The sequence below is a fragment of the Poecilia formosa genome, unplaced genomic scaffold (assembly GCF_000485575.1).
Source record: "Poecilia formosa unplaced genomic scaffold, Poecilia_formosa-5.1.2 Scaffold79, whole genome shotgun sequence".
NCBI lineage: Eukaryota > Metazoa > Chordata > Actinopteri > Cyprinodontiformes > Poeciliidae > Poecilia > Poecilia formosa.
Genome location: NW_006800018.1, coordinates 1,899,637 through 1,921,816, shown reverse-complemented (window position 1 = coordinate 1,921,816; position 22,180 = coordinate 1,899,637). Strand labels below are relative to the sequence as shown.

General features: G+C 38.4%; 1 protein-coding gene across 4 annotated transcripts in view; it reads left to right on the top strand.

Moving 5' to 3' along the window:
* The window catches only part of ntm (neurotrimin), a 276,837-nt gene extending 265,331 nt beyond the window's left edge, over positions 1-11,506 (top strand). For 2 of the 4 annotated variants that reach the window (XM_007556486.2, XM_016673600.1), the window contains 5 exons: positions 685-813; positions 4,956-5,076; positions 5,296-5,447; positions 7,499-7,534; positions 11,155-11,506. In XM_007556486.2, coding sequence (XP_007556548.1) covers positions 685-813; positions 4,956-5,076; positions 5,296-5,447; positions 7,499-7,534; positions 11,155-11,255 — 539 coding nt within the window. In that variant the 3' untranslated portion in view covers positions 11,256-11,506. The remainder of the gene's footprint in view (positions 1-684; positions 814-4,955; positions 5,077-5,295; positions 5,448-7,498; positions 7,535-11,154) is intronic. The other 2 variants (XM_016673599.1, XM_007556488.2) reach the window with 1 other exon arrangement.
* Positions 11,507-22,180: the final 10,674 nt, after the last annotated feature.

The following is a 22,180-nucleotide window of genomic DNA, read 5'->3' as shown; positions in this document are numbered from 1 at the left end:
TGTTTAAGTCTCTGTGTCAAGCACGTTCCTGTTGATGGAAGTGAAAGAACCAGATCTGGTATTTTCACTTTCTCATATATCTCAATAGCAGACTCAGGTGCTTGCAGGCATAAGAGACGGAGTAAAAAGGAGACTAATATGGACGTTTTGGCAGATGAGGAATGATGAGAGGGGGCCGAACAAAGCGCTAATCACGAGTCGTACTCTGAAAATGTCAATGTGCTCAAGAAACCTCTTTGTAAGTGTCGAAAGAGACAATACAACGTGTATGAGAGGCAGACAGAAGTGGGCATATGTCACGATATTTACCGGTTTGAAGCTTCAACATGCACAGAATGTGTCTGGTCATGTCGGATCAAATTGCTGTTGTCCGTCCGTGGGAGACACCTCAACACACCGCCGTTACTCGGCTGAAATCCTGGTGTTTTGATGGTGGGAGGCTCACTGCGATTTACGAAGCATCCGAACGACCACTGTTGTCGGGCAAGGGCAACAAGGAAGAAATGATGAATCACAGAGTTTTACAAACTATCCATTAGCCTCTGTAATCAACACCTTCCTCCATCTATCGTCCGGCAACGTGAGGAGACGCCACGTGACACCAACGCCAAACGAGGCCACAGATGTTGACTCGTCATATTAACTGTTAATGCCCCTCTCCGCTCTGTGTGTGATCTTTCGCAGGGGACCTGGCTTCAGATGATGAGCTGCTGGAAATCTCATCCATCTCCAGACAGAGAGCCGGGGTTTACGAATGCACGGCCGTCAATGATATCGACACGGACGTTCAGACTGTAGACATCACTGTCAACTGTGAGTTCAAAATGCAGAATATCTGCTCCGAGTGTTTGCTCGCTCATTTCAATTATTCCTCACGAATGCATTATTGAGTTATTTAGGCATTAGATGATGTATTAAAATTCTGTGTTTTGGGGTATTTGTGATGAGGATAGTGTAGCTATATTAGATGAATGCTTACTAATTATTTGACATTATGTAATAGTTAGTTGTTTTAAGTTAATTGAATTGTATCTACTGATACTTCCTTCTTAATTTTGCCACATAGTCTTTAACGTGGCAAAACTATGGCTAAATCCTGGGGTCACACTCTGAGGTCAAAGACGTCAGTGCATAGAAGCACAGGTTGAAGTTTGAATGTACTCTATGCACTCTTGCGTCAATCTTATTTATGTGATACAGAAATAATTGCATTTTATGGTCAAAATTATTGGCATCGATAAATAGAGTTTAGATCGGGCCTAAAAAATCCAACCTGGCTCGAGTCCGATCCAACTTCACTGGTTGACTTTAGTTATAGGGCTGAGTCCGAAGTGCACCCGACTTATGATTTAAATTATGATTTTACCGATTTTGTTTTTAGACCACCAATTAAGTAAGCAGCGTTAGAAAGAAAGAAGGAATGAAAGGAAGGAAGGAAGTTAATTCAAACTAATTAACATTTTGATGATTTATAACAGTATAAACTGTATAACATTCTGATTGGAAAATATTCTGATTAGCATAATACTATTATGATTTTCTTTATAATAATGAAGAAAATGTAAGCCTGCATATTAAGAATTATGCAAAAAGAAAAAAAGTGCAGATTTGAGAAGAAATAGGCCGTTGAGCTTGGTAAAGCCTGACTGGAATGAGGTCAGTGATCAATACCAACACGACGAAGGAATCCTTGACAAGACACTGGAGAAATATTCCTGCGGCGCGGTGAACAGAAGACGGCCTGTCACTGTCGTCAGCATGGCAGCACTGAAGATGCGGGTTCTCAACGAAGGCTTGATGTCTGTACGGCCTGCATAATTCATGATTTCATATTGGACCTCCCAAAATAGGTTTCATTGGAAATATGAGCTGTTCGATAAATGCAAAAGGAACAAATGGTCACAAAATGCTCAATGTGACCAGTAGCAGAACTGGAGAGCCTTGAATACTAAGAAAGCAGCAGCAGCAGCAGCTTGATGTGCCAGCAACACCTCCAACTGTTTGCTTGACATTTTAATATTGAAATGGTCCTTTAATATTAATATAGTACAAGTGAAAATGAAAGTGTTCATTCACAACTTTTCAGCGCCACCTTTCGGTTTGTAGTTTGCTTTTGCTCCTCCATCTTCACTTGAGATGTGGACTTATTTAATGTTATCTGTAGCTTGATTGTTGTTCCCATAGCTACAATCTGATGCTATGAGTTTAATCTTAATGTTTGAGTTTGTTTTTGCCACCAAATGCATCTCAGCAATTAAGCTTTAAAGCGTGGGCAGTTAATCTTGTCCCCTCTCCTCTGATTGTGATGTTTTTTTTAACAGGAAGAGGGGCCCCAAACCATATTCTGCTTACGGCCCCAGACAACCTTGGGCTGGCCTTGCATAATAAACCACAGCCACGGCACTGCACATCTCAGTGCCGGATGTGAGACACTAACAAACACATGATTTATGTGGCTCTAGCAGAGACGAGGCTTTTCTGTTTCATCACTGTTGAGTTTTTAATAAGCGTCACAAAGACTATTTGTTTCTTAGGCCGGGCTTTATGGGACGACTTTTTTCTGTTCTCCACGTTCATGGTCAACCTGCCGGCCCTGTAGCGCTCGTTCATCTGTTTTGCAGGTCTACTCGCGCTGAGATCTGCCTGACTGGAGCAAAGGTAGAGGTAGAGGAGGGGTGTGATATGTGGCATAGTTTGAGGCATCGTGCCGCTGCACAACAACGGCACAATGCCGCCTGACTCCAGAGTGAGCGTGACAGCTCCTCCACGGGATAAAGCACCAGCCCATCAGGGAAATCTCCAGTCATTTGCCAGTCCACCCCTGGCTAGCAGGCTTCATGTGGACAAGATTCCAACAAAAAAAAATATCAAAGCGGCAACACAGATGAAAATAACAAAAATGAGCACAGTTAAAACAGTTGTGTTATTTTTAATAGGCTAGCAGTGACGCTGAATTAGTTTTAGCCACAACATGAAGGTGAAAAATAACTCAAGCTAGCTTTAGCACAACATCACAGTTTGCTGCTACAGGGAAGCTAGAGAATTAGTGAGTAACAAAAATGTTGACTGATATAGATAGCTGAAGTAACACTCACACTGCTAAAATACCGTCTTCATTTGCTACCTAATGGACAAAGACAGGGCTAGCACTGTGTTACAGTTTGCTACTGTAGGAAGCTTGAACAAGCTGGTCATTTAAATTAGCAGGCTAAGAAACTCTTTCCGTTGTTGATATTCTAACAGAAATGTTGACAGAAGGAAAATTTACAACATAGAAACTTAAGCTTTAATTCTTTTAAATGTTGTAGCACCACCTAGCGTTAGCACAGCAACAAAATAGCTGAGAAATTAAAACTTCTTAATGGAGGCAAAAATATGTCTGTTCTCCACATTCTGACAGTACTGATAGATGAAGAACCAAAAACTAACAAACAAAAACTAAACAGTTAAAATTTAAGCTTTATTTTCTTTTTTTTTCTTCTTTTTTTTAACAAGCAACCTAATGAGAGAAGTTCTTTACAGATGTGTTTGTATCGACATTTATTTTAAAAAGATGCTGGATATCTTTTATGTAAACTTATTGACAACTCTGAACATCCTCTTTTTGAGGCTGCTTTGCAACCACAGAGTCTTCAATCAGAGGCTTCTTCAGACTTGCTGCAATACAGACTTCTGCAGGAGAACCTTGGATATTATGTGTCTAAGCAACATTTAATATCCCTTTTAGATTCATAAAGTGATGTAATTTGAAATAATCCGTACACCCAGGCCACATGCGCAAAGAGATATATTTATCCAGTGTTATGTGCTTTGAATTTTTATCAACTTTCCTGACAATGAGATGTGAAAATAATTCAACATCTTCAAAAGACATAAATTATATTTGAAGATTCAAATATCAAACCCCCAAAAACGATTCAAACATTACACATTTGCACAGGAGACTCAAAACTGTTAACCTAAATATAATTCCTGTCATACAATCTGTTAATTCCCCCAAAGATGTGCCATAAGTTCTCTTTGCTTCGAAGATAATTCTTAATTTTGTGTCCCATTAAACCCTGGTGGCACTGCTATATTTTTGATCCCAGCTGTACTGACATTTAAAACCTTTTCCTGCTGAAGACTGATTTATTATCTGGTTAATTTTGTGTTATTTTTCAATTCATAGCCTTTTTGTTTCATGTTCCACAGTCCAGGTGCAGTCCTGCTTAGTACAGCTCAGGCAGACAAGCTTAGACTTCAGTCTTTTCTACCTGCTGCAGATTTAGAAAAAGGTCACTCGTGTGTTATTTCATCTAGACTTGATTATTGCGACACTTCATTCTGGGATAAGTAGGTGAAACATCCAGACTGTGGCTCGCACAAATTGCCACTGCTGAGCTTTTAGAATAGACGCAAAAACGTTCCATATTCGTCCAATTCATCCTGTTCTTCAAAGTCTGGCTTAAAACTCACTTTATAGTGAGATCTATTTATTCACTTTATAGATCTATTTAAGTAGGTGCCTCTTCGAGAGGCACCTGTTTAAATATTCAATCTTTTCAACCTTTTTCAAGACTTAGTGACTCTTGGCATCTTGTGAAGATTTGTTTCTGTGGTCAGACGAGGCTAAAACTGGTTAACAGCTGTTTTGAAGGATCTGAGATTATGTCAAGGACATTTTCTGTCCCCTCGTTTTCTTTCTAAATTAAATATACTTGAACTAAAGGTTGAAATGTTCTAAAATGTGATAATCGCGTACTGCAACAAACAGTTAATCTAAAATTTTGGGTACTTTTTTCCAGAGGTACCACTAAATTTAACGTTGTACGTAAGTGTTGTACAGATTACACTTATGCTTAAAGCCCAGGCAGAGATAGGAAAACCACGACTTCTGTGTCCCGATAAGCTGAACTTTGTGCTGCCCTGCACTTGCCAAAGCGGCTCCTCTATCTTCTGCCGTCTCCCTGTAGACGCTCCGAGCGTGTCAGAGGGCAGAGATGCTGGAGTGACTCCGGGTCAGAGAGGAGTGCTGGAGTGTGAGGCCGACGCAGTGCCAGAGGCAGATTTCGAGTGGTATAAAGACAACAGAAGGTAATCACAATAGGATTTACATTTTTTTCCCAATCAGGACATGGAAGTATGAAGAGAAGAATTAACCGTATATTTCTGTTAGCCAGTTGTCTTGATTAGAAATCCACTGCCTCACTTGCAAATTATCGAATTTGGGTTCCAATTTCAATGACAAACTTTTTTTTTTTTTTTTTTTTTTTTTTTTTTGTATGACGTATGACATACTCTTTCTCTTTCCAGGATCTTTAACGGCTTTGATGGCATGGAGATCATCAACACGGGATCCCTGTCAAAGCTGACCTTTTATAACGTGTCTGATGGTGATTATGGGAACTACACATGTGTTGCCATCAACAAACTAGGCAGTTCAAACACAAACTTCCTTTTGTATGGTGAGTATTTGTAGAAATAGTCGCACTTAATTGTGTTTAAAAAGAAAAAAAAAAACTAATTTAGGCTCTTCTGCTATACAGTTGAACTGTTTTCAGCGGTCAGCTTAGGCAACTGAACATGGTTTAGTGGACAGTGACGGATATTATTACAATGTTCTTGAACTGTGCTGTAATTTAGTTGGATTTTTTGTTTTGGCATTGACATTCCTAATGAACTTTCTTAGAAAGAACAGTTGGAATCCATCTGTCTTATTAAGCTGGTTCATCAGTTCTGAGAGGGGAGAACTAAAAAGATGCTGCAGAGTTGCTGAATCTGTTCTTTAAAGGAGTCGGCACCAGGCTCCCTGCTGGGCCACCCCACACTCCACCAGACTCGGCACCTCCTCGCAATATTTTGTTCAAATTCTTCAAATTTAGGATACTTTTAAAGACACGTATGGGGATTTTTGGCTGATTACAAAACCCTAAAAATATGACTTGATTTGTTTCTTTCATACATTTTGTGAAAACGACAGTTTATCAGTAAATTTTACTGTGAGATTTTGTCTTGCAAATATCGAAATGGAAATGTGAATATCTGCACAAAAGGATAATATCAATTATTATTTTCACCTTAAAAGAGAAAATATAATTTAGTGTTTCCTTTTGAAGAAAAAAGTTTTGTTTTGTCTTTCTAGAATTATTATACTATTATACTACTAGCACCAAAGCAGTAGTTAAGGTAGTGTTGTGCTTTTACAATGGAAGTTATTTAAATGAATCAAAGTAACACACAATATGTGCTGGTAACCCATCACTTACAGTGCCTTTCAAAGGTTTTCATGGCCTTTTAACTTTTTCGCATTTTGTTATATTGTAATTTTGTTATATTGTAACTTCAGTGTATTTGATGTGCTTGTCTACCATGCTTGGCATTAGGAGAGTAAAAGTTGGATAATTATTTGAAAAAAAAAATGTTTCATTTTAGTCTGATTTGTGTTGAGATCAATTTTCAAGACCTATCACAACTCAAGAGCAATCGCTTGAGTTTCTGAAAATCCTGCTAACACCTAATATTTAAAGGGATCCACAATTTGTTGTAACAGTAGACTTTATTTGAGAAATATTTGTTCTACATGTTAAAACGAAACCATGAAAATACTGTAGGGTGTTTGGTTTTTATAAATGAAAAACAAATATTGTCCGCTAACACTTGTTTAAGGTCTTGTCCTCGGTCTGGTGTCGAGTCTATGATTTCACATTCAGTATCAGTGGCAGTGGCAACAGCTACGTTATCATTTAAAAAAGCTTCCATCGTTGCCTGCTAGCTGCAGTGCTTAGGTCGATTTGTGGCTAAAAACGATCAACACGGCATGTGGTTTTAACCCACAAGGGTAACAACCACCTGTTAGATCCTTCGTTAGTTTAGCTCATGCAAATGACTCGGTCTTCTGGAGAGAAATGTTGTGCTTCCAACATTTCATTTACAGCCAACAGTGACACAGTGTGGCATCGTCTAAATTTACAACAGTCAAACGCAATATGATTAAAAACAACTCGGGAAATTTAGCATCCCTATGTTTACTCGACAGATTCCAGTACAGAACGAACCCAAACTGCGTCATCAACCCAGCATTCATTGCACGGGTAAAAAAATAAAATAAAATAAAAAAGGCGACTTCCACAGGCAAAAAAAATATATAATGAAAGATATAAAACTTTTGAAGTAATTCCGAGTTTTTATGTATCACGAACAGCCCTTTTTTTTGGTTAATAGACAACTTACAACATATTTAGGCTGACTTGTTCAACTAATTGTGGATCCCTTTAAGGTGAAATTATCAACAAAATGCCAAGGAGAATCAATATGCTGATATGTTCCCACCGGTGACTCGGCCTTCCAGCACTGGCAATATTTTAGCTTGAACCCCTGAGGGTATGACGGTGCAGGCAGAATGTAAAAAGAAAACTCTCACAGGCCTGCTTCTCAGGCTTTTCTCAAGTATTCTCAATGATGTGTTGCTGTTCTGTTTCCAACTTGTGTCTCTGTTGCACTTGTTTCCCTGACGTAGTGGTAATTGAACCCACTAGCTCGACACTACTGCAAGGTTAGTATTCCACACCAGCGTGCATTTCGGCAATGTTCAGAAAGCATTAACTGCATGCCGGTAACCCCCTGAATACTGTCATTTTCACAGTTGTACTCAGTTCCCTTTTTTGTATTTTTTTTTTTTGTATTTGGCGAGCAGAAAGAAAGAATCTCTTGGCTCTCTCGATGCTTCTTCATCCCTGCCTTTTTCATTAAACAAGATAGATGTTTTAATGATCGTGGGACGGGTTTAAATCACGATGAGGATAAATGTCAAAGCAAACTGCCGTCAGTGTATGTAATGTGACTGATTGTGAAAATGGCAAATGCAAACTCCATTTCTTAATCATCTTTCATCTCTCTCCTTTTCACACCTAACTGGCCCTGTGTGACATTGGCTTCATTTTGATTTTTGCATGCTGCCATTGTAAGTATTCATCATCTTTTTTTTATTTTTTTTTTTTACCATTTATAATGTCCTTGAGTGAACCTGTATGCCTGTACGCCTCATGACTGTGGACAGCATTCTGCAAATGTAAACAGATTTGGAGATGTTGATATTGTTTATTTAATCTAAATGGCGATTTTTTTTCTACACCTCGGGTGTAAAATGTCTACAAATTGTCTTAGAAGTGATTACCATGTGCTGCTGAAACAGAGATAAACGCCTCACTTATTACATGCAGTGACTGCTAGCTGAAGAGTCTCGCAAGCAAAGCCACTTCATTAAGACAGCAGAAGTGTATTAATGGATTTTCTTTTAAATACAAGTGAATGTAATTATTCTAATAAGCCATATGCAGGATTAGAGATAATCCGCTGTGGCGGAGCAACTGGAAAGAGACCCCAAAGGATACTGTGGAATAGCGAAAATTCAGGGGAAATGATTAGTCACCACATCAAAAGCTTCAAAGTACAAAGTTAAAAATTTGGCCTCAATCGAAATGCATTGTTTGTTTGGCATTTTTTTTTATTATTATTATTTTTTTTTTAGATTGACCTAATTTATCAAAAGAAAAAAAAAGAGATGAATAAAAAGGTTTCTATAATTGCAAAGCAACAGTCACGTCGTAATAAGTACGTAACCTTGATTTTGAGGTCTAGATTGCTCTGCAAAAACATACTAATGAATACAAAGAAATGATGCAATTTGCCTAATTTTAATCTAAAAATAGTACCCAGTGTTACACAAACACACAGCCGACTCTGGCCTGGCAGAATATCTATCCTTGCTGCATGTGCAGAGAAAAAGAAAAAAACTGGTAAATACTGGTAGGTGTCTTTTGAGTGAGACACAAAAAACACCTACCAGTATTTACTTTTGCTTTGAAGGTATTGCAAAATAAAATAAAATAAAAATGGATGAAGTTCATTTTGAATTCAAAATACTTTATTAATCCCAGAGAGAAATTCAACTTTGTAACTCATGCAGTTTTCTTCAGAAATTGTTGCTGATGGTTGTGGGCATTAGCAAGTAAATAATAAGCAGCTCTGTGATGTCGAGGCCTTCTGACCTTCTGTTGTGTATCACCATTGCAATCTGTGATTGCATTGTTTTGGTGTGGAGTGCTCAGATAGTTCTTCATCAACGGATTTTATGCTTCACTTTGAACAACAGAGCGGAGATGAAGTGTCTTGCATTTGCTGTCTGATTGAAAGAGTTGCTATATTTAGTGTGATTATACGTTTGCACCCGTGTTCAATAGCATATTTGTCATTTATGTCTGTAAAAATGACAAAAATTAGAATTTTGTTCTAACATTGTTTGTGCTAATATTATACACGTGTTTCCTAAAAACCATCTCCTGGAACTTAAACCAGAAACATGCTAAACTTATTACTCCAGAGAATACACTGATGTAGTTAACAGTAACAGGTTCTGATACAATAACCAAACTTAAATGTGCATATTCGCCCTTAAACAAACATATATTTAATGTATTTCTCTGCTGTGCTTTCCCTGCAAGTTTTTCTTCATTTTAGCAAAACAAATAAATAAATAAATAAAAGCAATAATTGGATCTTGCACACAATACTATATTTCCTAATACATGTTTGTTGCACAACTATCAGCTGCAGCTTTCATTTAATATCATGTCATAAAAAATTATTTGAATGTGGATGTAAATGTAGTTTCCATATGCTGCATTCCATTTGCCTTTGAAGATACAAGTCATTTTGTTGTAATCAAATAATGTGAATTTATCCTTGTGTACCAGATATCGTACAAATAAAGGACAGCATTTCACCGGATTCAACAAAAATGAGGGTGGAGAAATCATAAATACCCAGGGCAGGATGAAAACACCAAACAAGAATTCATACATTTAGTGCAATATACACCCAACAGCGCATCAGTTTAATAGATTGAGGCATTCAGGCAGATCTGCTTTTGAAGTTACGTTACCATTTGCCTGATGGTGTATGTTCAGACTGTCCACAGAAGGGTGTGAGGAGTTTCTGACTCCCAGTTCCTCACTGGGCTGTAAGGACACTGCCTGGTCGTCTGTCCTATGAATCTGGTTTCGTCTGTAAGTGTAGTGACCAGGTTTTCCTCGTGTCGTGCATCTTTGGGTGTTTGCAGTGTGAAGGCCAATAAGCACATATCCTGGATTTTTTTTTAGCATGATCAAGTTGGAAACGTTTGTTCTAGTCAGGACTGACTGTGCCAAGACTCTGTCAGGAAGTGTTGGGAAGAGTTTTAGGCCAAGCAGAAGGTTTCTCTGTAAGTCTGGGGAGTGTTGATATTAACATTGTACGAGTTCTGGTATAAATGTCTCACAATTCCAGATTAGGGATCGCCTTAACACACATCGGGGTATATTCTATCGTCCGTAGGGCGGTTAAGGGTAATAGGCAAACCGGTACAGATACGGCGATGCATAGAGGTTGGCTGTGATCTGCGGTTTAACAAGCTGTTCAAACATTTAGTTATTCAGAGGAGACATAGCATATATTTTTCCTCTTGGTTTCAGTAGAAGCTTTGAGGCATCTGGATGACGGCTTGACCGAGAGAGACATTAATGTTGTCAGTTAGAAGATCTCCCAGTTCGGCGCAAGCTTTGAAGACAAACCCTGGGATGTTTTGAGGACCTGCTGCTTCCTGGGGATCCTGTTTAAAGCCCTCCGAGCGTCAGCTGCGCTGACGATGAAAGTCGACACGTCGTGTGGCGGGGGGAGGTGCCAGGTTTCTCTCTGGCAGTTAAATTAAACGCGTGCAAGCTTGCCGAAACGTTGTTGACCCTGCCTCCAAGAGGAAAGTCGCTGCCCTCAGGAACGGGCGGCGGGGTTTATAACTTGTTAGTATTTGGATTCCCTGTCACCTTTGTGTGGCGTCCCCTCTGCCAAGTTGGAACTTGGTAATGTTGGAGTTCAACATTATGACAGAAAAGATCGGAAAACAATTTCCGTTCCATCTCACCTGAGTTTACACTTAACTTAAATACCACAATGTATTATTTCTAATCAACGCCACACAGTACGCTTCATTCCCCGACAATGTTCAGATTTGTTATCAGCAGACAGACGCTTCATCTAACAATTCACCCACCGGTAGCTTTAGCACTGTGGAAGAAGCAATGTCTCTCTGCGAAACTAACTCTAATGTTTTATTTCCCCCGTTTTCTTCCTTCCTGTCAGGACCGAGAGCAGTTCAGGACGGCAGTGGCGGTGCGAAGACGGCGCACTTTCACACCTGTCTCCTCTTCATAGCATTTTTGCCCTTCCTGCTTCGCTTTTGAAGAGAATTGGATTTGAAAACAATTGGTTTGTTTGCAAGTGTGTGCGTGTGAGTGAGCGCGTGTGCGTGCGTGCGTGCGTGTGTGTGTGTGTGTGTGTGCGTGCGCGCGCGCTTTTTTTTTTTCTCCCACGGAAACATAAACTGATGCACAATGAAGTATCTTGTAAAGCACTGATTTTGACCTTCTTAAGTTTTGGTTGTCTTTCTTTCCTCTTTCAACTGAAGACTTTCAATATTTTTGTCTAAATTATAAAAAAAAAAGAAAAAAAAATGTGTTACTTCCTTTGACATTTAAAAAAAAAAGTAACCTGTTATTTAAATGTCTTTATCTTATTGCGATGGTTCTTTTATTTTTAATCACATTGAATATTAATCTCAACTGCGGCAAAATGCAAATTTTCAGCTGGTATGAGAGGTGAATGATAAATACCTCAAAGTCAAAGTGAGAGAGTGGAGCAGGAGCAATGGAGGTTACATGAAGACATTATCATTTTGTAATGTATATTATTATCATTCAGTCTGCTTCGGAAGCAGAACTGTTTTTGACTTTAAAAATATTTTTTTTTTCCTTCTCAGCGTTGTAATATTATTATAATATATTGGAGTTGTGTAATGCTAACTTTATTTTAATTTTCCAAGTATATTTAGTCCTGAATATGTTGAACATGAGAACAGAAAAGATGAAAATTGTAATTATTTACAAATATATCAGATTATCTGTCTTTGTTGTCTATTTTTTTCCCTTTTTCTTTTCCAATGTAACCTATACACAAGTGTTAAGTATATTCATAATAGTATTAAGTATTTAGAAATGGTGACAGAGTTTTATTTCATTTTTGTAATGCGAATTTATGGATGCTTCTTGTTTTACCTCATGCCATTTATACATAACATAATTATTTGGAAAAAATAAAAAATAAAATAAAGTGGACCTGCTCACGTTCATAAAAAAAAAATTACTGGATCGTTCATAATCTGTTAACAGAAAGTACCATGTTGTAGTTTTTATAATTAAAAAAAGAAAAGAAGAAAAGAAACATAAAATATGCTGGTTCCCCTAAATGATGTGCCGGACACACAGCCCTGTGGAGTTCCTTGATTGACCTTGTGCTTTTCAACTGTGTGTATTTGATGGAATTCAAATAGTCCAACTATTTTAGACATTTTTATGTCTTATTTTTATTAATTTTTTTAACTTTTTTGAAAACATTTGATTTATTCTCATATAGGAAGCAGAGGATTTCCCAAGTTGAATTCTGTCAATCACAACAGGAAGTGGTTTGTTCACGGTGCCACGATGTTGATCGTCTCTGGGCCCAAAGGAGTGACATCAAGGTTTTAACAACAAGGTTTTGGATATTGGTGTAAGATTATATTTCTCAAAAAAGTCAAGTCTGTCTCATAAATTTTGTCTTGGAAATGAGGCCCAGAGGTGAGTTCATGATGCCGTCGGTATTTGAAAGTCTTATTTGGACGGTAGAACGGAGAAATTATAATGCAAATGATTTGTAAGCACTGTGATAAAACTGCAACAGGCTGCAGTTACTACAGGTGCCCGAGTATAACAGGTTTCATAGTTGAGACTGGATTGGAGTGTCTCTAGTTTGAAATTAAAAACGCTTAAAGTAATAAAACCTGAACGAGGTATTTCTACAGTGAACAGATATTCTTCCTTTCAAATAAGTCAGGATGGATCAGAACATGTATATTACTTTCTTTGCACAAAATCTGTCTCAGATCAAGAGATTTCACCTGTTTAGTTCTGCCTGTTTTGAGCTCATTGAACTGCAACTTTTCTGCAAAAGAGTTTCTGCTGGCCGAGCATTATTATTATTATTATTATTATTATTATTATTATTATTATTATTATTATTATTATTATGACCATCTTAGAATTAGAAAAAAAACCCCACCAATATCTGGAGTTAAAAAGCTGGACTGAAGGACTGAGATATTTGTTAAAATATTGTTTGTGTATTACGACAAACAAAGGCCATTTTTAATTGATCAAAAATATTATCCTCATCTTGTGCTCATGAATCCAATATTATATATATGAAGGAAGTGAAATTAATTTCTGTTTATTTTTATAGCAACTATTCACAGAAATGATTTCTCAGGATCATTTAAAGTCAAGTCTGATGACCAAGTTAATCCAGCTCCGTTTGTCTGTCCAGCCAATCAATAAAGATCATTTTCACCTTCATTACTGATACAGGAAGCCTTTTCTTTTGCTCGTGTTGCAGTTCTCTTTGCCATCTTCTTCCTCTGAATGCTTTCTGCTCTTCCTCTCCGGTCTGAAGTCGCATCATCAGTCCTCTCACCAGTTCTCCAGTGATTCTGTACCCAAAATAAGAATAATAACAGTAAAGCATTTTTAAGGCAGTCTGTCGATCTTCTGGCGGTGGTGAATTTGAAAAGATCCCATTAGGGAATCCATTGGTCCATTCCCTCATTTCTTCTGTTGAAGGTGCGTCTTCAGAAACAAGTCAACGGGATTCTGAATGCGTAATTCTCTTTGAACTCATCCTGAAGCCAATAGACCACGAGGTCGACGCACAATATTCAGGAAAGGCTGAAAGGTTTCGGTTCGAGCCTTACCTCGAGAAGTTGTGAAGAAATTGCACCAGCCAGCGCCCCGGTGTGTCAAAATCCATTTCCGCATGATCAGTTAGAAAGGATAGCCTCCCAAAACGGGGAGAACTTTCAGCTTTTCCTTCAGGGAATTCTGCTTTTTTTTTTTTCTTCTTCTTCTTCCTGATGACTTGCCTCCTCTCTCGAGGTCCTCGTCCATCATCTCCCTTTTGAATTCTCTGCCCCCTTTGTGGCTTTGATATTGAGATTTGTACACCTTGATCTGGAAAAAAAAGAGCCAATATTCAAATCAAAGAGGCATGAAACAGATAGAGCCATTATTGGAACTGATTGTGGTAATCATCGACTGAATCTGACAGACTAATCATGGTTTGTTTCCACACGAGAGGAGGAGAGACAGAAAGCCTGCAGATGATTATTCATCCCCCAGTGATGTTTGGAAATGACATGGTAATTATTCCATCCTAGCTTGAGGGATGGCGCTACTGATCTCCCGTCTATCCTGGACAGTCATTTTGCCACACAATTAACCGCATTTAGAATGAACTGAAGTTTGATCACCTCTCTGGGAGCTCTGCACTTCATCAAGATGGCGGCTGCCGGTGTGCACAAGGCAATCACTGCCTAACTGCTCAGGTTATTTGTGAAACAAGCTGGGCAACGGCTACAGAAAGAAGAAAAATATCAGCAAACAGAAACATGCCTCGGTTTTCTTTCTTTCTTACTAAAGATTTTACATAGGTATCGTGGCTTACAGTTTGTTGTGTTGTGCTTCTGTCAAGATTTGTAAAAGAGTTTGGTGAGTTTTTCTAAACGGCACCTCTTGTGTTTCGTCATTGTTATGTCTGGCAGTTTGTGGGTTTATGTAAAGTCAGATATATTGTCCCAAAAGCTCCTTGGTCCCCAGGTTTAGGTTTCAGCTTTTACCTTAACCAACTACATGTCAGGTTTTAATGGCCGTTACTGATAATGACCAATGTCATATTAACTTCAACAATGTGAATGTTTGGCCTGCATTGAGATAGTAGGATCAGGTCATGAAGCACTACCTCGAAGAACAATGTTCAGTCCATCATCTGAAAAACCAGAGTTTGGCACAACTGCAAACATTAAGAGACTTTAACTAACAGGCCTTGCAAGTAGGGCATTATTTAGAGGAACAAACCAGAAGCCCATAGTAACCCTGGATAACAAGTAGAGATTCACAGCCTAAGAGGGAAAATCTTTCAAGAAATATCCATGCAAACTCTACAAACCTGGTGTTTGTTGACAAGGAGAAGCCATGGTTAAAAGAAAGGTACAACAAGTTCTAATTAAAATCTGCCACAGGTCCTGTTTGAAGGCGGCAAACACCTGGAGGGTCTCCAGCCTCAAGATTCGCAAAACCGGTGGGAAGTCGCACCGAAAGATCTGCAGCTATAATTGGACTGAAACAGGGTTCGGTGAAGTATGATGTGCAAAAGCGCTCCACACTTTTTTTCATTACAACTTGACCTAAACTTCGGTTAATTGTCCTGCTTGTTGTCTGCATGCAGCAACATGTGAAACTGAGAAGATCTATGATAAGGAAGCCTTTAGGCAGCAAACGGTTTGATCCGAGTCGACGCTGACGGCACTCGGTCCCTCAAAATCCCACAACTTGTCAGTTTTCGTTCAACCATGTAGGATGTTAGAAAGAAAAGCATCCATATTATTTCCTTGTTCTAAAGACTTCTTTACCCACAAGAATCCAAAGAAAAGATGATTGCCTACTGTTTGCTTTATAATGTGAGAACCAATGTTGTTATGGTTATTTCATTGCTTTATAGGAAATATCCTCTGTGGGCTGCAAAACGAGGCTGAAAATATCTGCAGCTGTCATATACAATAAGTGCGACATCGTTATTTGTGCAGCCATATAGAGTTTGCAATGTTCTGCCTCGGTTACTGAAGGAAAATATTAGAAGTTTCCAGCTGGTCCGTATATTGCCTCGGTAATTGGACACATCCTCCACTTTAAAATTGGATGTTAGACTCATCAAGTGAGATAATTGCAGCCCTTCGCTAAACACACACCGTACATCATTGTGCTTATGAAACAATTGACTTTAGGCGTTAAAAGGGAGATGTGGAAAAAAGCACGGAGAGAAGCGATTCATCATCACCAGGTAACCGTGTTAGTTACACCGCCTCTGTCTGAAAGGACGGGCCAAAGTTCAAGCAAGTTAATGCGAGAAACGTTTGGAACTTGAAACAATTGAAGAAAGATAGAAAAAATAAGAACAGATGTAAAACCAGTGGGGATAAAGATGTGATTTCAACTGAGACACTTACCAATACACCATCACGCATCGCCTGACTTTAAAAGACAAAAGTGGAAAAAAAAAAATACAAAACAATATCCGAGGTAAATAATTCAACACAGTCGGATAAAAAGGGCAGAAACAGAAGTGGGCACAGGTGATTTCATAAAAGCTAACTTTGAACTGGAAAATCATTCAGCTTTTCTTGGATCGAAGTAGAATATTGTGTAACTTCTTTTTGTCTGCATGGCATTTAGAAGTTTAAAAGTCGGGCTTTTTTACAGACTTGTCAGAGCAAATGCAAATTCTTCCAGCTGCTACCAAGCATGACTTTTAAAAGGAGCATGTTTGACGTACCACTGAAGCCAAACCTACTTTTTATATTCTCTTGCACAAGGCGCCAGAGGATCTCGGATTTACACCAATAAAAATGTTCTGGTCCTCCACCAAAGTTTATCTGTCACACAGGAACATAAAGGTCCAGATCCAGATAGTCGTCCAACTTCGGCTCGTTTTGTTTGCTCTGTACTGTTTGCTTGTGCTCTGCACAGGGATTGTGGCGCCTCACCCTCCCGCCCAATAAACGCAAACATGCCTTCACACTGGGCCGAATAACAAAGGAAAAGACCATTACTGGGTTTAATGTATTGATATTCTTTAATAAAATGTTCCACATTGCTTAATATGACACAATTTGTATCGAAGTTATAGAGTTGGAATAATTTCATGTTGGATGGAAAGTGAAAGGAGCTTCAAGGGGATTAGCTTAGAGGAGGCTTGTCATGCAGGATACCCACAATCAGCTGAGATTTATTTTGAAAAATTCATACGGCACAAATTTAGTCTTTTGCATAACAAGTCTATAAATTAGACTGGCGTGCCACCAGCATGGTGAGGGAGCACAGAGAGGCGCTAGTTCATATATTTTTGGACCAAAATTGAGCTTCATGTTTAAGTTGTGGACTGTAAAGCTGTGTGTTTTCATTCTGCTTTGGAGCTTTTTCTTCGGAGAAACAATGACGTAGAACATAGAAAACAACATATTCCTCTGCACTGCCATCACAGTTTTACACAGTGAGAAGCTGCATAGTACCTTTCTCTGCAATCTGTCCAGGATTTTAGAGATTTTTCTGTCCTGACCTCAAACTAAGCTGTTTGTCCGCTCCATTACTAGCAACCCCTAACTCCACTTCGCTAAATGGCACCACTGTCACTTGAAACATGAGCGCACCGTCTTACATTTTGACTTGAGCAGATCAGCCAAAAGCCGTTTCACATATTTCACCAATGCTAATTGTTCGTTCTTATGTTACATGATGAAACAACATTTAGGCAAAATAAGAATCAGGACATGAGGTGTAGAGGCAATATGATTTAATGATCTGGAAATGTTGCTACTCTGTAAAATACACAATGGACATAATTTTTTTTTAGGTTTCATACAGCTTTATAAGCTTTATAAGCTTTATCAGTGCCAGTACTTGTTAAAGAGACCAAATGCAGAGATTCTGCTGGAAAGACAAGAGTTCAATTAAATCCAAATTCTAAGATTGCTCTCTGTGGCGTCAGAATTAAGACGTGGTCAGATGATGCTTTTTGATAGATGTATTAGGGAATCTAAATTGTTTTGTCGTAATTTCTTGTTGAAAAAGAAAATTTCCACTCAGTTACTTTTTAAACACCAAAGAGTTGAAAACAAAGCAAATCTAACCCTGAAGCCATTTCACTCAAACTCACTGTTCTGTCTATTCGAAATGAAGTAAAATACCACAAGTAGTAAATGTGATGTATTAATAGAATAACACTACAAATGAACCCCCAGACGATAATGGCAAAAACCGTGAGTTCTTCACATGAGAAAGCCTGTCTGACTGAATCACATTCAATTAATTCATCCTGTTGGCTTCACATTCATTTCCAAGAGTTTGTTCATGTGTTTTAAATAGAGTTCTACATCAAAAAGGCTTTTTACAATCAGAATACTGAAAACCAAACAGGGAGCATTGAATCTTCCATTTTACTTAGACAACATCCTGAGGTGAGAGTTACGACTAAAAACTCTCTTACAGGAGGAATAGATTTCCAACTGAGCCTGGATGAGTGCCCATCTGCTCGAGTGTCCAGCTATTAGTCAGACTGCTCTGTGACATTGTGTGAAACTATCAGCACCCTTTTTTTTTCTTTTCTTTTCTTACACCAAAATCACCACCAGCTTCAAAATGTGCAACATGGAAAGCCCCTTTTAATAAACGATGCTAGAACAATTTGGTCTGGCTTTCATCTGCATAAATATAAACCAATTTTGGTTGAGCTTTTCCCAAGCAATTGCATCACATGTCGTTTAAATGTAGGTACGCTGCCGATTAAATTCAGCTTTAAGTGGCATCCGTCATGTTTCACAATTAAAAGTAGTGACGTCCCGATATCGATATCAGTTCTGGTATCGGTATCGGGCCAGATATCAGCGTCATATATACTCGTAAAAGCAAGACGGTATTCCAAAGCTGGATTCATTTATTTTATTAACAAAGATCATCGATATGTTGTCTGCTGATCTCTGGAGTAGAGGTCGTGCTTCACTTTTTCGTTGCCCGTCATTTTGACCAACAGTGTCAAAAAAAATCCTGTCATAATTTTTTTTTTTTTACCCACCCAATTTCTAAAAGCACACTGACATAAAATTGAATTTCATTTTCATTATGTTTAATAATGTTGAACTTTTTGTCTGCAATGATCAAGTTTTGAAAGGTAATATTTCACCAACTGAAGCCATCAGAAGTTGCAGAGACTCTCTGAACGTCACCTGAAATGTGCTATACAAATAAAATTTGATTGATTGATTGATTGATTGATTGATTGATTGATCCCACAAACGCTGAGAGGGGGAATCATTCTGCAGCAGTGGTTCGGCTGAGCTAGACGCGCTCCAAGGCCTGCCGCCCATAAATCCTCAACATGCCACCGTCGGCCCTCAGATAGATCAGATCAGAGATGATGCTGTGACCTAAATTGTTCTTATATTGATTGATTTAGAGAGTTCTCTGTGCGTAAAGTTGAAACTGTCACATGCCACATTTTTCTGTCGCCATTTGAAAAAAGAAAAAAAAAAAAGTCCATCAAAGACGGAAAATATTTGGAAAGGATATTATCTATTAATAAAATAAATGGATGAAGGATGCAGAGGAAGTCAATAAGGCCAATTAAGTGACGTGGATGAGTACAATACAATGTAGTCACCCGAAACGATCTGCTGTTTAGCTCCGGTTCTTTGTATTCCTCATGTTTATCTACTTGACGCGACATGAAGTTTCCTCATGGAGTTTTTCCTCCTAGTAATCGTTCAATGCTACACAGGATACAACGATACTGGAGCATCTTATCAGTTGTTGGCACAACCTTTGTCTTCTTTGCCTCTTGATATGGACAAAGATGCAGACCATGTTTATCTCCTACATGCAGGATTTGTTTCTGTTTATTTATATAGGGCCAAGTTTCTTTAGTGTATATTCTCTTGGGAATGATCACTTCCTAAGTGAATATTCTCTTCCCGAGGGTACGCATAACAAACAAACAAACAACAACAACAAAAAAAACTAAAACAGAAAAAGGATATAAAAAAAAGTGATGCAAAATGGTACCAAACTGACTTGGTTATTTTTGGTAATTTTTTTCATACACTTTAACCTTCAGATCGGAGAGACATCCTGCGGTCACGCAGGGCTCTGATGAACCGCCTGCTGCGATGTGCTCAGGCATGGCGTTGCAGAGGTTATTGCTTTTGCCACCAAACAGGAAAACTGAGGTATTTAACAGGGTAACTTTGCATCTGTCTCTGTCTCCTTCCTGTTCTTTGAACCCCTCGCCTGCAGTGAGTGGCCCCATTAGGCCTCCATCATCAATTTGCGTTTCTAGTCTGCGGTTCACACTCCATTTATTCTTTCTTTCTACTGTAATATTAAGCCCCAGCTCGTTCCAATGTTTTCATGCCGTTGTTATGTTTTTCCATCGGAGGTAAAGGCATTTCAATCAAACAACACAGGCGTACAAAGAGCGTTCGTGTGGACTGTCGCTGGTCATCCAGCTTCTTTAAATAAAATCCTACTTACTCTTTTTTTTTTTTTTTCTCTGCCATCGGTGACAGTACATACCCAACACGTTTGCAGTTAAACATATTTTCCAAGATGTTAATACAGTAAAGCCATACAGATAAGATGCATGACAAATGGCCGTCTTCTAAACTGTAATTTAAATAGAAAAAAAGAAAAGAAAAGAAAAACATCAAAGCCTTCAAAGCGGCAGAGTGACTCATTTTCTCAATCTAAAGGAACAAACATGAAAACAATATCAAAAATCAGCTCACAAAAAAACAAAACAAAAAAAACAAAAAGGATTTCAACATTTACGTGTTGAGAGTGTTTGGCTTGCCGAGAGACATGCCCGAGCAGCGAGGCATCCACCAAGCAGACCTCCCCCTGAAAACATGATTAATGAGATGACAGCCATCAACCTTCACAGTCTACAGTGCTTTCATCCGAGGCCAAGAAATGGGTTTCTGCAAAAAAAAAGAAAAACAAAGCCTGAGAAATGGTTACACCTCCCGGTGTGAATCAGAAAAGGACATTCAAATGGCTCCCTTTGTGTGCACATGTATTTTTATAATCCCAAAAAGAAGCACCCTGTGGGTTAAACATGCTGCAGTCACACAGTTACAAAGCTCAAGCATATATAGGTGTAAACAGATGCAAATGAAGCTGTCAGAGAAGGTTAATTGCTAGAGGTTGAGATTTCTGTAGATAAGCGTGAGCCGTGTCTGTGACGTGTGACACGACGATCTGTGAAGTATTTAAAGCTGTCCGCCGGGCCCACGGTTGGATGTGGCGTTTTTAAGCTTTTATCTAGTTTTTACTTTTACTGCGCCACATGCTTGGGTTTTATATCGGTGGGTTGCCGGTTTGAGCCCACGCGTTTGTCAGAAGGGCCGATGGTACGATGTGGCTGCCTCTCTTCTGTCTGACTGCCCCAGAGCAGCTGTGACTACCGTCCAGTAGCTCGCCGTCATCAGCCTGTGAATGTGCGTGCGAATAGGAGAGACATATTTCATGGTGAAGTGTCTTTGAGGGTCACGAGAAGAAGTTCGATGTCATTTCATGTCACAACGTTTCATAAGAAGGCAGTATTATTTGCCGCATTTCTCAAGAGGAACAACTGGTTTCTTGACAGATGGTACATCTGTGTGAACCTTATGCTATTGTTTCTATATCATTCTTTCATAGTGAGATGGTGCTTTCATTAAAGGTGAACTTATTCACAGGCAAACATCACTGCTCTTCCTCTCAAAGACACATCAGTTAAACGTGTTTTGCAGCAGGTACATCAGCAGCGTCATATTGAGCCCTCAACATTAACTGAACATTGCAAAAGCAAAGGGAAATATTTAAAATAAATAATAATAATAATAATAATAATAATAATAATAATAATAATAATAATAATAAAACATTTTAACAACATTTAAACTGAATTTATTTTACTTCTAAATGAAAAATGTGAGCTACATGATGGCTCAGTTCTTAGAACTAACACGATTATGGAGTTGTGTTAGTTCATACTTGCCAGAAGTGAAATTATTTTATATGTGAATATTGTGAATATATACAGAGTACTTTTATTCTAATATAAAATAAATTGTGTTAATGTCCAGTAGGTGCAAACAGAAAATGTCTCAATACCTCAAGAACGATATTCAAAACAAGGAAAAGAACAAAAAAAAATAACTATGTTATATAATTATATATAGAGTTAAGAATTATTTGCACAAAAATCCATGGCATTCATGTCCAGTTTTGTCAGTCTTTTCAGAAAGTTAATCTTATATAAAAATCAGTTCACATTTAATATATGAAACCTGTTTTTCTTTAATGTTCTGTACTATACATTCTGCTTTATTTACTAAAACTGGGGGATTTCACTTTGGCATAAAGTAAAAGATAAAAGGAACTGTGTGTACATGTGTGTGTGTGCAAAATAATTTTTATATGAAGAAAATAAA